This window comes from Lissotriton vulgaris, chromosome 4_1 (assembly GCF_964263255.1).
Source record: "Lissotriton vulgaris chromosome 4_1, aLisVul1.2, whole genome shotgun sequence".
NCBI lineage: Eukaryota > Metazoa > Chordata > Amphibia > Caudata > Salamandridae > Lissotriton > Lissotriton vulgaris.
In genome coordinates this window covers 608,118,878-608,135,233 of record NC_141691.1, presented here as the reverse complement: position 1 = coordinate 608,135,233, position 16,356 = coordinate 608,118,878, and the positions used below count along the sequence as shown (strand labels likewise).

General features: G+C 45.9%; 1 protein-coding gene across 1 annotated transcript in view; it reads right to left on the bottom strand.

Moving 5' to 3' along the window:
- The window catches only part of NME8 (NME/NM23 family member 8), an 843,103-nt gene that overhangs the window by 208,436 nt on the left and 618,311 nt on the right, over window positions 1-16,356 (bottom strand). Inside the window, exon 12 of the mRNA XM_086967295.1 lies at window positions 4,437-4,581. Within this exon, the coding sequence (XP_086823421.1) occupies window positions 4,437-4,581 (145 nt within the window). The remainder of the gene's footprint in view (window positions 1-4,436; window positions 4,582-16,356) is intronic.

Sequence of the window (16,356 nt, the reverse complement as noted above, 5' to 3'; positions counted from 1 at the left end):
GTTACAAAAGCGTACATCGTGAGCAAGAGGAAGCAAACGGAGCATTACAAAAGTGAGCCAAACGGTGCATTACAGGAGGAAAAAGTTACGTGTGCAGGTTACAAAAGCGTAGAAAGTAAACATAGAGGTATAGGAGGAAAAAGTGACGTGTGCAGGTAGTAATAGGAAGCAAACGGAGCATTAAAAAAGTGAGCCAAATAGTGCATTACAGGAGGAAAAAGTTATGTGCGCAGGTTACAAAACCGTACAAAGTAAACATTGAGGTATAATACTGCAATATATGGAGGAAGGCTCCGGGGGACCCATGGACAACGTCGGGGCGGGCGGGGCCCTGAAGCCTAATTGCTCCCGGACAACGTTGGGACTGGCTGCTAGTGTATATATAAAAAGTTTTCCTTATTTTAAAAATACCTTAATACTTATTACATGGTAAAGGCATCTATATGTAAAGCCAAAAGTGGTAAAGGTTGAGTGGTAAATATAAGCATGGTAGAGGCATTCGTAATATCATACATTCTGTTGTGGGTGTCAAGGTGTGTTTGCACATGCCTGCATGTGTCTTTTTGTCTCTATGCATGCTTTCTGCCACATGCTTCGAATACCTCAAGCTGCTATCCCTGCCTTCTCCCTGTCCCGCCAAGTTTATTAATATTTCTTATTAGACAGAGACCTCAGGATGTTGGGGTACAGATTCACCCATTTTTTTGTCACAAAAATGGAAATTTGGCAGCACAAAAATGGAAATGGAAATTTTACAGCATTATTGTGGCACTTATTTTTACTTGTAATCCGGCTTTGTGAATCCTTCTAGCTGCTTCAGATGGACTGAAATAGGCCCCTGCCCCATGTTATGTTTCCAAAAGCCAATCTAACAGAGCTTGAGGGGCATTGTTAAAATTACACTTATATTTTGCCTTTGGCGCTGAGGCCGCTAGCCCTCTCTCTCTCTTTCTCTCTCTCTCTCTCTCTCTATCTCTCTAGAGAGAGAGAGAGAGAGAGAGAGATAGATAGATAGATATAAAAACTGCAACCCAAAAAAGGGACCTGAAAAGTAGAGCTGTCCCTCTAGTTGAATTCCAGCTGGTAAGGACTCAGATAGCAGAGCTGTCCCTCCAGGATTCCATCTTTTTGTTAAGACCGAGAGAGCAGGGGCACCCTTAGGAAACTCTCATCTCAGCTGCCTCTCACGCATACATGCCAGCATTTTGAAATAGAAAAAAGGAGATTTTGAGAGAAAATAAAGGGTGGACTTTATTTTACCCCTTGAGGTACATTCAAGCAAAGGCAATGTTAGGCACCTTTTACTTAAAAAATGGGCGTCTCCTACCTGAACCAGGTCTGCTGGCATGCATGCTCATAGTTTTCACTGTGGTTAGTAATTTCCCAATGAATATACCTCGTTTAAAACTGGTCTCAGCGAGTTGCAGACAGCAGGCCTATCCCATGGGACCAACGTCTCTCAACAACAGGGATGGATAGCAGGGCTACCCCTCGAGACACTCATGTAACCTTTAGCATACAACTCGTTGCACATAAATATTCCAAGCACAAACTTTGGCCCTTTGCTGTAACAGAGACTCTAGTGTTTATAAGCTATGGAGACAGCAAAGCAGAGTAGAGAGAAATGTCATCCATGCAAAATTGTATGCAACCTCCATCCCTCCCCTGCACCTGACAAATAGGAGCTGAAAAGGGAAGGAGGGAGAGAGAGAGAAGGGACAGCGGTAGAAGAGACATGAGAAGGAGTCTATGAAGGGGAGGGATGCTGTCAAGGTGGGGGGTAAAGAAGGAGCGAAGGAGGCAAGAGCAGCTGAGAACGCAGCCTCTTAACTTGCGAAATCGGGTCAATGGGCCGGGCCCACTGACACAATTGTACTTTTGCTTCTGTAATTTAATGCCTGAGGGGAGGAAGCAGGCAGCTATTATGGCTGTATGGCGCCATGTAGTGGCGTGTGCGCGTACACTCAATAGGATGTCACCGGTTTTGTTTTTGCCGCCTACCGGAGACCTTTTTCATGGACAAAAAGGTAAATATCGCGGTCATTGCACTCTTCAGGTGATTTCGTAATTATTTAGTGAATCGCAAAATTGCAAAATGCTGGGGGTCTGATTGAAAGTAAGGTGGGTAGGTGCTGCACATAGCAGCAGCAGCAGCACACTGAGCTGTGGGGGAAGCGCACTTTGCAGAATGACATCTGTCTGTAGGTCTAGTGAAACCTCTCACACCATATTTTAGCCGTTCCAAAGGCCCAAGGGTGCACTAGGAATCAGTGCTTAATTTGTAAAAAGAAATAACTGCCAGGGCCCACTTTGGAGTGACCACCGCAGCGTGCACTACCCATGGCCCCTGCTAGCTCTGGCATGGGGCAATGGATAGTATGACAGTATAAAAAAAACTACCAATCATCACACTGTTACGATTATGACAAATCAGACTATTCCAGGCCACTCAAAGCTAAAATAATAGTGTGAGCAGCTGGTCTTTTTCTTTTTTTTTTAATGTATATTGACTTATTAAAACATTGTTGTGCTCATCTCAAAATCAGGCCATGTGGTGGACTGTTACTAGAACCGGTGCTGACAATTAATTGCCCGTGCTGAGCACCAGAAACTACTGGCTCAGATTAAGCACTGCTAGGAATACACAAGTAATTAGAGCAGGGACTACCCTAAAGGCAAAATTAATGTGAAATTTTAGGTCACACTTTCAATGCAAGACACAGTATGGGCTTACCAAGAACATGAATATGGGGGAGAAGCACGCCTGATCTATGAGTTTAATGAATTTTAAATATTCAGTATTTTCATTTTACAAAAATATTCATATGCGTGCAACAGTGGTAGCTCGTTTGTCCTCACGTGCCTGAAACTGAACCTTCCTACCTCGAGTGAAATCACAGCCGACCACTGTGCACTGTTGCAAAACTATTTTAGTTGTATTCTTTGATTCTGATTTGACTTTCTGTTTCCAAAACCAAATGTAACATATACAAATTTGTTTTCAACAAGTCAATACATTGTATTCATCATTCTGAATTGTTTGACTGTTTACATACATTTTTTCAATTGAATGCCCGATGCATTTCGAGCCAGACATGGCTCTTCTTCCGGGGCCTGAAATCTGAACAGATGAGACATATATGTTAAAATAAAAAACAGTCCGGCAGATAAGGGGCCAAAAGTTCTGTGGTTAAATGTGTTATGGTGCTCAAAACTCAAAGGTTGTGCGTTAAAAATGGTGACAGAACCTCCACCTATTTCCACGTGGTTCATGGAACTAACAATGGCGCTTACCCTCCTCGTGGCGATGCTCAGTGTTACTCTAAAACACGGAAAATAAACAATATAGACCAACATCAAACCTATAGAAAAACAAATGTGCACCAAGCAACTGAAGCTTCTGACAACTGCACTCACCCTCGGTGAATGTACTGGTCCGTTCGTTTTCTTGACTGCAACTGCCGATTTTGCTGAAAAAACCTTCTGCACTCTGTGTTGCTCTGTTGTCCATGTGCTTCTCTCAGCCCACTTTCCTATTACGCTCACCCTCTTGTACTATCCCCACCACTGCCATTGCTTTCTCGCCCATGTACTTCTCCTTGTGTGCTCCACTTTGCTCTCTCGCCCACTGCTTCTCCTTCCCAGCCCCTCACTGCATCTTGCTTCCCTGCATCCATGTCCTCCCTTTTTGCATGTTACTTCTCCCCACCCCTGCCATCTATGTTCACATGCATAACGAAACTTGAGGCAGGACCCCTGCAAAGACACAAAGGGCCCCCGCTTCGGATTTAATCCAGAGCTCTGAGGCCAGAGTACTGTGCTGAGGGTACGCCCTGCAGCTCAGGGCTCCCGCACCGCAGGGGCTGCGGGGGCCTGTGTTACACCACTGTCTATATTATTTCCGTTCCCCCTGTGTTACTTTCCCCACCTGTTCCTCTCCTGACCCGCACTTAAAAAACATATACTATTAACTTTTAGCGTCGATTTGACGATCTAAATCAGATCCCTCCACCGAAAAAAGCAGCCATGTGATGTGCGATGTGCCTGCCTACAAAATAAAGTGGCCAGTCATACAACATATTTTTTTTCAATTATATTTAGCCATGCTGAAATCAATTGGGGATGATGTACAGCATGGCTACACCCATCGACAAAACAAATAAGTATCAAAGTAGAGCCCTAATCGCTTTGCCAATGTTTGTTTTTAATATACGTTCGTACCCATATATTAATGCGGCTATATCAAAAATATATTTAAACACTGTTAAAGTCACAATATAATAAACATTGTTTTAATATTAATCCTAGTATGAAAAAGGCAAAACTCCCCTTTAAGTTGTAGAATATTGAAACCTATCAGATCTTTTTGCAAACAAAATAACTGTTGTAAACAAACTTTTGTCTTCTATAGTACTATTTTCTAACTATAAAATCACCTTGTCATGTATGTTATAAGGTCCAAAAAGAACTCTTTGTCTTCGTGTTCATGGTAAAATAGACGTGCTTGATCTTCAGTAAGCGTGATCTCCTTTTGCATTGCAATCACAAAGCCTTTCTCATGGATCCTTTCCAGAACAGCATCTGTATTGGAAGCATACAATTTGAATGATGAGAGGATATATTTGCAATTAGGGATCCATCTTGCTTTTTTTGCCATTGTTATTCCAATAACATGTTTACACTGGTTGTTGTTTTTTTAATACAATATGACATTAGGCTGGCAAACTAACGAAAAAGGTTGAGGGTTTTAGGGCCTCATTTAAAGTTTGGCAGATGGGATATTTCATCACAAACATGACGGATTTCCGGTCCACCTTATTAAAAGTGCATTATATCCTATGGTACTTGGAATAAGTCAGACGGTATATCACCTCATGTTTGTGACTGAATAATCCTTTCGCCACGACCCAACAGAGTAATGGCTCTCAGAGGTTTTGTCATTTGCCCGCCCACCCTATTTTGAGTGGGCAGACAAATGGCAAGTTTTCACTGTCTGCCACTGCTAGGCAAAACCTGGAGGTAAGAGGTAGTAAAAATGGCAAAAAATAACCCCCATGCCTGGGTGAGAACACTTGTTGCGAGGGGGATGATTTATTTATTTTATTTTAAGAACAAAATCATGATTTTGGATTTTGTTTATGAAAATAATAAAAATTTGAAAGTTTGACATACAGCTCCGGCATGTTGATGAAGTCAACTGTCAAACTTTTAATACATTTACTGGAACTTCTGTGAAGGCAGGTCCTGCAAAAGCAACAGATTTCCGCTGAGCCACCATGACAAGTACCCACACCATGGTGGGAGTAATGTATTCTGCCATGGAGACAGTACTTACTCTGTCCTCCAAAGTCGAAATCAGATCCTACGATTACTCCACCCGTCACAATTCAGAGATGCCCGCTGGCCAAACAAATGTATCTTGTATTTCCAGGCACCACCGTCACAGTGGTTCATGTAAATGCATTGAAAGTTTGATGGATAGCTCAGTCAACATGACAGAGCCTTACGTCAATCTTTCAACCTTTTCTGTGATTTTCCCCAAATGGTTCCAAATCAGGATTTTGCTTTTGAAAATTAAAAGAATTGCGAGCCCCCTCGCAAGGAAGGTTTCTCTTATGGCATGGGGGGCACTGCCCCTTACCACTCAATTTACCTGGCTGTGACGGACAGTGAAAATTTACCATTTGTCCGCACACTCAAAATAGGGTAGACGGACAAATGGCAAAACCTCAGATAGCCATTACTTTGTTGGGCTGTCAAGGTGTATGCTGCCAGTGAGACAGAGCAGTCTTACCTGTTGACATGCTGAAGGTCTGCCCAACTCTAAATCAGGTCTCTCTGCCAAACGCGGTAAAAGGGTCCTTAATTCCTCCAGAAGTGCAAGAGGAAGTAGGAATTAACAGTCCCTCTTCAGTACAAATAATAGATAAATAACAGAAGGTACCTACTAAGGCTGATTATAAACTAATAAAATGGTTGAACTTGCCATCTATAAAATATTGAGGGTGAAAAATAGAGAAGACATTACACTGATGAAACATTAAAACTATCACTTTAAATGAGACCCGCAAGCCTATGGAAGGATAGAAAAATTGCAACAAATGATGTTGTAACTGATGTCTGGACATTTCACCAAGTATTAAGATCTGCTTGGAGGTGAAAAGTCTTTCAATAGTTGGAGAAGGTCTAAGCGGCAGTACTCTCTAATGTACGCTAAGAAGGGTGTGTCTTTGCTGAATCAATGCAGAAGGCACTTCCAATCAAGTTTTCAGCTGACTAAAACAAGTTGGCGCATTCTAATGAGTTGTTCTCAGTCATTTCAGAATTTTGCAGTCTTGTTCTTACTGTTCTAGGCACTAAGGGGCATATTATCAAGGGATTTATCTCTGCTTTTTTGGCTTTAAAAGCCAAGAAAGCGGAGATAAAATGATCCCCCTATCAGCAACAGGGTGCTAACACGCAAATCTGCATGTTAGCACCCTTTTTCTCTACGCTTCCCCTTGCATCTCTAATGAGATGCAAAGGGGTCGTTCCAGAGAAAAATAATAGGAGAAATGTTGTTAAGCGACATTTCTCCTATTATCAAGGATATCACTAACCCTGTTAGGGATAAAAAAAAGCAGCGCTAACCGCGGTTAGCGCAGCTTTTTTTACACCTGATATTTTCCTGACTTAGCCATGATATCCTATGGAAGGTGGATATCATGGCTAAGTTTGTGAGCCCCTATCATCAAGCTAACGCCAAACTTCAAGAGATTATCATTGGTTTTCCAGCAATAATCTCTCATTTGGCAGTTAGCGTGAGGATTTTTATACCTTCTGAGATAAGCGTTGCTAATAGCACGCTATCTCAGTGATAAAAATCCACGCTACCCAGCGATAATTATTCTGGCGCTAAGTGCACTTAGCGATAATTATCGCTGGGGCTTGATAATATGGCCCTAAGTGAGCTACTTATCATTTTATGAACCCACAATCATATCTCTGGCTTATAAATCGTTTAACTAAACTTCTTCTTGCTGGTGATCTTGATTAATTTATACCTCTAAAATTTCACATTGCTGTTCTCTCTGCCTGTGTGTGTGCACAAGCTTCCCTACATCGAATTTGGAAAGAGGCACTGTGTACAGCACACGGGAAGCACCAGGCATCAGGACATGTCATGTCCACCAGAGATAAGCTTTGTCCATCAAAGAAAACCACAACACCATACGTGCAGCACAAGCTAGCACAGTTGCAAATTCACAATATTTTTAATTGATTGGGAATTTGGACAGCAGAGGCTAGGACAGTTCCAAATTGCAGTGTCTTCATCCCTCTCGCATATCCTGAGGATGTGTGTGCCAGAAGTGTAGCGCGGCAGGGCCCAGATTAGGATAAGCCGCAGCTTCACTGAAAGAATGTACACGAGGCAATTACTTTTCACTCTGGGCCGGAAGACCCCCAGCGGTCTCCAGCCCATTTATTTATACCCTCAGGACGAGCCCGCCCGAGGGGTGTAGGGTTGCGTGCAAAGCGCAACACTGTAGTGGGGAGCCCGGATGGCTCTCTACATCCCTCCTTTCTTTTGGTTTAGTATCATCAAGTTCTCCCCGTTCGTGGGGATGTATATGCATAGTCCTTTAGTTGCTGACTCAGCATAGGATTCGTCCGGAGAGGATACTTCTGGCTCCTGCGCAGGATTCCGCAGAGACACTGGATGGGACACCCCGGGCCGACTCGATGGCGGTGTTCTGGCTAGTCAACCGGGCACTGTCAGCACGGCCTTTGCTGACTTGCCGGGGTGTCTCCGGCAGGGTGTTCTTTATGCTAGGTGAGGCAGGGGGAGAGAAACTCGGAAGTGAGTCCTGATAGCCGGACACTTCTTGATCCACTTCCGCCTCAGTGGTCTTCTTGAAGCTGGATACGTTTCTCGTGATGGATTGTTGTCCCTTTTGAGCAGTGACCATGGTCCCTTGTACACTTACAACGATCCACACTTCTGGCTCTTAGGGCGTCCGGAATTCCCACCCGGGGTGTCGGTCTTTGATCACCATCCGGTCTCCTACTCTCAGCTGAGGTTCTTGGGCTCTTCGGGCATCACTGGCCTTCCGATTAGTCGTTTCCCACCTCGCTTGGACAGCCACATCACCCCGCTCCATGGGCACCCACGCTGGGTCTGACGGGATCCTGTCTCGTGGGGCTCGCTTGAACAGGAGATGAGCCGGAGCACACTTGGTGGTGCTATGAGGGGTCTGTCGGTACGCACCAAGGAACTGGTCAAGGGCTATTTCAGGATCTTCTCCATTTTCCACTGCATTGCGCAATGCACGGTTAAGTGTCCTCATCAGTCGTTCTACTTCCCCGTTTGCTTGGGGCCATAGCGGGGTGATCTTCCTGTGGCGCGCCGCTAAGTTTTCGAGATACTCCTGGAACTCTCGCCCCTGGAAAGGGGATCCAATGTCGGACTTGACCTCTTCCGGCAGTCCCATCATTGAGAAGGCTCTGTCCAGGACTCTCTTCACGTGTGGGAAAGCTGTCATCACCACTTCAATGATGGGGAATTTTGAGAATGAGTCAACCATGACCAGCATGTGACGTCCATCTGGGAAACTCCCAAAATCCACGCTGAGATGCGTCTAAGGAGCCTTGCTCAGCTCTTCCATGATCACCGGTGCTGGTGCCGGGTCCCCTCCGGTGATCGTGCAGGCATGGCACTGCCTTACCATCTCCTCTACCTTGGAGTCTATCGCCGGGAACCAGACCTTGTCCCGTAACCTGGCTTTGGTCTTTGCCATTCCTTGGTGACCAACGTGGGCCTACGCCAGGATCCTTTTCTGAAGACTCTCTGGGGCTACTTTCAGGTGTCCCCTCAGGACAACTCCTTCTTCCCCCACACTTCGTTCACTCCGAATTTGCCACAGTACAGTTGTTGGCAGGCATGGCTGACCTTTAGCCGGAGGACGCGAGCACCATCCATGAAGTGGGCCCATCCATTGTTCTTCAGTGCTCCTCGGACTTGGGAGAGAGTGGGGTCCTCTTGAGTGGCTCTGCCAATTGCTTCAAGTGTCATGACTTTGGTACACACCCCTTGCGATACCATGTTGACAAACACTTTGGTGCTGCAGGCATCCGCCAATGGGTCAGATGGCATTGTGGACTCTGGGTGGCGAGACAGGTAGTCAGCAGGGTTGTGGGCCCCTGGGCGGAAGACCACTTTGAAGTTGTAGGCTTGCAACTGTACTGCCCATCATTCGATCCTCGATGGTGCTAAACAGGATGAGCCAGCAAACAGCGGGAGTAGCGGCTTGTGGTCAGTCACGACATTGAACTCTTGGCCCCACAGATACAGGTGGAAGTGCTGGCATGCCCATTTGATAGCCAACACCTCCCTCTCGATTTGGGCGTATCTGGTCTCGATGTCTGTGAGAGCCTTGCTGGCATAGGTGACTGGCTTCCATACCTCTGGGCTGTGTTCTTGAAGGAGGACCACCCCTAAGCCCACGGGGCTGGCATCGACGACTAGTTCCGTTTGTCGTCTTGGGTGGAAGTAAGCCATTACGGTCTTGTCCAGCAATCCCGTTTTGATGTCCTGGAACGCTTTGTGGGATGCAGCGCCCTCTCCCACTTGTGATCCTGGCGCGTAAGGATGAGCAGCGGCTCAGACATGGCTGCAAGATTAGGGATGAAGCGTCCACAGTACTTAGCCATGCCAAGAAAACTCCTCACTTCAGTGGGGTTTCGAGGTGTGCTGACCGCTCTGATGGCTTCGGCCTTCTTCGGATCAACCAGGAGTCCTTCTCGGGTGAACGTGTACTCAAAGAAATCAACGCTCTCCTGATAAAATGAGCATTTGGATTTGTGCAGAGTCAGCCCACAGTCGGCTAACCTCTTCAGAGTGGTTTGGAGGTGAGAGTGATGTTGCTTGTGTTGGAGAACACAAGGATATCGCCGCTGAGGTTGATCACCCCTTGCAACCCTGACAGTGCTTCCCGAATAGCATTTTGGAAGACTTCGGCAGCTGATGATACTCCGAAGCTGAGCCTCTTGTATCTTCGGAGAAGGTGGTAATATACCGACTCTCGGGCTCCAGTTCCAGATGATGGTAGCCGGCGTTCAGGTCTAGCTTGGAGAACCCCTTTGCCCCATTTAGGTCCACCACAATATCGTCCATTGTGGGGGTGATGTGACGTTCCCTCTTCACAGCGGTATTTGGTAGATTCATGTTGACACAGAGTCGAATGGTTCCTGGTTGCTTGGGTGCCACGACCAGCGGGGACACCCACAGAATGGGACCAGAGACCTTCGCTATTACATCTAGCTCTTGGATTTTTCTCAGCTCCTCCTCCACTTGCGGATGTGGGTTGAAGGGGACCCGCCGGTGCCTGAGGGCCACAGGCCGTAGCAAGGGGTCAATGTAGAGCTTGAACCTCTTGCCTTTTACTTTCCCAAGTCCTTTGAAGAGCGCTGGATTCTCCTTCAGCATTGCTTCCACATGGGAGTCATGGATCTGGTTGGCGAAGAAGACAAGTCGTAGATCCTCCGCCGTGTGACAACTGAGCAGAGTTCTCTTTTTACCCTCGGTGATGTGGAACCTCACCTCGGTGGAGTAGCTTCCGCTTGCGACAGTGGTCTGAATGACACCATGGAGAGAAAGCCTATCAGTCCCTCCGTATGTATAGATTTGTGCTGTGGAGGCCGTTGGGCAGGGAGACGCGTGGGCGGGCGCTGGCCGGAGCGGGCTCAAAGCAGGTTAATGCCTAGGAAGCAAAGGCCGTGGGACATTGTGACCCCGGGGCAGCAGGCGTTGGGCCTCAGAGATGACGGGGGTGGGCACCGCAGACACCAAGCAGCAGCCGAGGAGCAGGGCACTCTGGGTGTACACCGCGCACTCCCGGCAGGAGAACAGCAGGTAGGCGGGCAAATGTGGGGTGCGACCAGCCTCTTCGCAAATGTAGCATGGTGGGGCCCATGTTAAGATAGGCCGCAGCTGCGCTGAAAGAATGCACATGAGGCAATTACTTTTCACTCGTGGCCGAAAGACCCTGAGCAGTGTCTGGCCCATTTATTTATACCCGCGGGACGAGCCCGTCCCGAGGGATGTAGAGATGTGTGTAAAGGGCAACACTTTAGTGGAGAGCCCGGATGGCTCTCTACAAGAAGGAGGAGGGGTTTAATAAAAGAGAACATACTTTTTGAAAGACTTTCGTTTAATCTAGCAGGGCAGAAATCTTCAGAAGAGCGAAAAAGAGGCCTGCTGTTTAATATTTGATGTTGTTTATGTATATCAATATGTCAGTAGGTTGGTACCTTAGTTTTTGAATAAATCAATAAATGTGGCAACTGGATAACTTGTTAGTTTACACAATAGAAGTGGTCCATTCTAGTTTGCGCAAGAACCCAATCCTCCTTTGTATTAACTCAGATTCAATATCAGCATGTATTTTTAAAGTTTTTCCCTCATAGAAGGCAGACGGAACAGAAACTTGAGAAGGCTGCAACTAGTTGATGATTCACTAGGCGTTTTCACCAAATTAGGTTATTTTTGTAGTCTGAAAAGTAAGCTTTCTTGGCAGGTCTGACCTGATCCTTGCATGTTTTAGAATGTTTGAAATAACGAGCTTTAGGCAGGATCATATAATCTCGTTCACTGCCTTTCAAGCTAATGTGCTTCGAGATTCAGTTTACTAAATTGAGGGGAAACCAGGGATTCCAGTGTGTCTGTTGCTTGAGAAGCAGGCACGGGACAGACAAAGTACATATTAGAGGGGCTGGTTTGTCAACCACAATGGAATTAAAAGTGGAGACTACAGAATCGAGTAACTGGCCAGCAGAGTCATTTACAGCAGAATTTAATAAATGGAGGTTAAACACTTCAAGGCATTCATTCAGGTGTGGGTGTTCTTTAGAGGGTGTTCTAGCCACCAATATAAATCTCCTACCAGCATAACAATCTTCTAACATAAAACACTGTGTCAATATCTTCCACCCAATGGAGAAATTTGACTGTAAAAATGTGAGTCAGTATACTCAGATAAAAATGTGAAGATAAGTTACCAAGTTTATATGTAAACAGGAAACAGGCACAAGTAGGATCTGTGAGAAAATTCACTGCTGTGGTTGGTTGAGAATGTGGGTGTGGGTAATAATTGCGATTCTGCCCTTAGGTATATTATTTGTTGGATCAGAAGGATACTTTTCACAGTTGCGACGAAATAATTGATCAATCACATGATTATTTTAGCTAATTAGGATTCAGTCAAACAAAACACATATATTTCTTTTGATCTTTTAGTTATGCTATGTCACACGAATGAGGTCACATATGGTAATGGTACTGAGTAATACAAATGTTTTCTATTTAGGGCTTTGTAATTGTGATTGAGTGGAAAATAAACTAAGCAACTGTTAAGGAGAATAAACCAATGATGCGTGAGAAGTGTGACTCTAGGGCTTACTTTAGATCATCTATTTGCAAAGTTCATATTAAAAGTGGGCTAAAGCACAATGCTCCTAAGACATAGCTACAGGAATAAGACTGCAGTATAAATCAAAGCGGGTACATCATAAGCAGTGTTTAATTTGTGCAGGTAGTTGAATGTGTTGTGCACTGTTTGACTTATACTTGATTAACATTATTAGACTTTGACCCAGAGCAAAAAAAAGAAAGGTGAAAACAGCAGAAGGAGAAAGCAAAAAAATGAAACAAACCGTGACAATGACCTATGTAGTAAACACAGATGCAAAAAGAACCTGCATGAGTGATATGAGGCGATAAGAAGTGTAGAATGGTGGAAGAACGAGGCAGAAGGTTGAAAGAAAATTTGGGCAAGATTATGAGTTTCCACAATTCAGGAGCAGGAGATACGCCAAGTCCACCCCCGCACTGCTGAGACTCACCACCGCCCACCCACTAGATTACGGCTCAAAAGTGATCTGGCAGGCAAGCGGCGTGGTGGTCCTGTGGCAGTGCCTCTTACAGTGCTGGCGGTGCCTTTAAAAAAGCCACCACAATGGGACCGCACAAAAAAGTTCCAGCATGGCATGGACTCAAAAGTCCAAGCCTCGCTGGAACTGGTGTGCATGCACACAGAGAGGGACATGACAGCCACGCCGCGCCCGTGCATGTCTAGCAGTCCTCGAACCACCAGACTTGTAAACTGGCCCTTAATGTTGTCTTAGTAACATGTACTTTGATGTTGTCATTGTTATGTTGCCTGTTACATTCATACTCTCATGCGCTTTAATATTTCTTGGAATTACATGTCCATGCATGACTTTGTATTCTTTTCGTTCTGGTTTATTTATTAATAGTTTTGCCGCTATAAGGAGTCTCTCTCAACTGTTCAGTGGTCAGTTGGAGATATCCTGACAGCTTTGTGTGAGGACAGTCACATCTTTATTCAGGAGTCAGTGACAACTCCTCCCACCACTCTAGCTCAGAAAGACCCATCAGCCTGGTGATGGGCCATGAGAATAGGCAGGACACACCTAAGCTCCCTTTGTCTGACTGTCTAGTGTGAATGCCCATACAGCCAGTCTAAACCAGATGTGAATTCCACAGTCGGGCAGAGTCACAGAATGGCAAAGCAAGAGAATGACCACTTTCTAAAAGTGCCATTTTGAAACATGAAATTCTGGAAACCAACTTCACTAAAATATGTATTTTCAAATTGTGAGTTCAGGGACGGCCAACTCCAAATCTCTATCTCTTGCAATAGAGAAAAATGAAATAAGGAGTACTTTGCTATCAGGACATGTAAAGCACACCAGTACATGTCCTATCTTTTACATAAACTGCACCCAGCCCATGCGGCTATCGTGGACCTACCTTAGGGGTTCCTTGCATATAGTAAAAGGGAAGGTTTGGGCCTTGCAATTGGGTGCACTTGCCAAGTCGACATGGCAGTTCATACCTGCCTACACAGACACTGCGGTGGAAGGTCTGAGACATGGTTGCAGGGCTACTCATTTGGGTGTCACTGTCAGTACTTCAAGCCCACTAGTAGCATTTTAATTACAGGTCCTGGGAATAAGCAGTGCATTTTACTAGGGATGTACCAAATATGCCAATCATGGATAATCAATCATAATCACAAAATCTACAGAGGGAGCACTTTCACTTTAGCACTGATCAGCAGTAGTACAGTGCCCAGAGTTCTAAAACCAGCAAAAATGAAATTAAGCACTAGGTCAAAAGCAGGAGGTCAGAAGCAAAAAAGACAGGAAATAAACATGCCTAAGATGCCAGGTCTAACACGTGCCACCCAGTTGAAAGTGGGAAGGACTACCCAACCTCATGAGAGTTCTCTTCACTAACGCAGATGAACCTGGAGAGACCATCAGCATTGGTGTGTTCTGTGCCAGAGCAGTGTTCCACTGTACAGTCCATTCCCTGTAGGGAGATGAACCACCTCAACAGTTTTGGGTTTTCACCCCCCATTTGCATTAACCATCTGAGGGCCTGTGGTCTATCTGAAACCGGAAGTGAGTCTCAAACAAGTAGGGTCTGAGCTTCTTCAACGTCCAGACCACAGCAAAAGTTTCCCTTTCAATTGCACTCCACGTCTATTCTCTGTAAAGTGGCCTCCTGCAGGTGAAAGCTACAGGTTTATCTAGGCCCCCTTCATTTAACTATGTAAGCACTTCCCCACACAATGCTCTGAGGCATCAGTCTGTACCACAAGCTCCTTGTAGAAGACAGGAGCCTTGAGCACAGGCGTCATGCACATGGCCTTCTTCAGGGTATCAAACGCGGTCTGGCATGGCTCAGTTCAGATTACCGACATGGCTGTTTCCTTGATGTCAGCACAGTCAAGGGGGCAACAATGGTGCCATATGCCTTGACAAACCTGTGGTAGTACCCGTTGAGACCTATGAAGGCTCTCAACTCTGGCTGGGCCATGGGGGTGCCCAAGCCAGAATGGTGTCCATATTGGGTATATGGGCACCATCTGACTGGGTCCTAACTGGTGCCCCATGTACACCACTGACCTCTGCCCTATCTCGCACCTACTGGCCTTGATAGTGAGGCCTGCCTTCTGGAGGGCCCTCACTACTTCGCAGAGGTGGTGCAAGTAGTCTTCCCAACTGGAGCTGAACACTGCAGTGTCATCCAGGTAGGCGGGGGATGGGGTGAAGATCTGTATTAGTGACAGCACTGAGCCCACGGTAGTCATGGCAGAATTGCAGTTCTGGAGTGGAACCGGGCATAGCAGGTTTGTGAACATAAGGCAACTGGGCTAAACCAAGGTCAGCTGGAGGGCTCAATTCCTGCTAAAGCTACCACCCGGGACACTTCCTCAGTGATGCTAGCCTTCACTCAGTCTGTCAACCTGTCAATCATGCCCTTCACAGGTGGGCTGTCGCCCGGGTGTCAATATCGTGAGTGCCCTAGGGCTGGGTGTAGTTCGCGAAGTTGCGCTACGTGTAGTTATGCGAAGTGCACTTCGCACTACGCGAGCTACGCGTAGCACTACGCGAACTGCGTAGTACCCTGTTCGCACTGTGCAAGATGCCGTTTTCAATGATTGCACAGTGCGGACAAGCATCTGGCACTGTTAATCATTGAAAACGGCATCTTGCACAGTGCGAGCTGTAGTTTTCTGCCGCTTGAGTAGATTTTTACTCGAGCGTCAGCTTTCTCAACGTGGACTGGTAGTTTCTCATCGCGAGCGGTCGGAGCATACGTGGCCACTCGCAATGAGAAACCTGACCACCCCGCGTTGAGAATATCGCTGGGAGGTTTATAACGCCAAAGATGGCAGGTCTAACAGCGGATCTCTGGTGTATTTTGATTGCATTAATGCCGCTTTGAGAATTTACTTGCCTTTTTGCTTACCGCTGTCTCAATCTCTGTTCTACTGGAACATGGAGTACTGGCATTGTAGAGCATGTTGTGACAGATGGGGAAGAAAGCGCAGGGAAGAGTCTGTGTCAGCTCTAGGCGTCTACAGAGACCTTTCAAAGTCAATACACGGGTCATTGCAGCGATTGACTCGCTTCCAAGCTGACTGAGCTATTGCGTTGTCCATTACAGCGATTGACTTGTTTCCAAGTCAACGGAAAGTGATTGGCTCATTTCCTGATTATCCTGTTGATTAATTTCATTTTCACAAGTTCAGTGATTGGACACAAGCATTCAGTTGACTATTATGTAGATGAGCATTTGTTTTTCATTCTTCTTTAACACTGGTCTATATTTATATGTGGTTGTGTTGGTCTGTTCTGTCTGAACTAATAGTAACAGTTAATGTATTTGAGGTATATCTGAAAGTCAGGTATGATAGTCTAAAAACCAAGGGGCAGATTTATGAAGGGCTTGCGCCACGTTTACGCCGCCGTTGCGTGACGCAACGGCACGGAAACGTGGCGCAT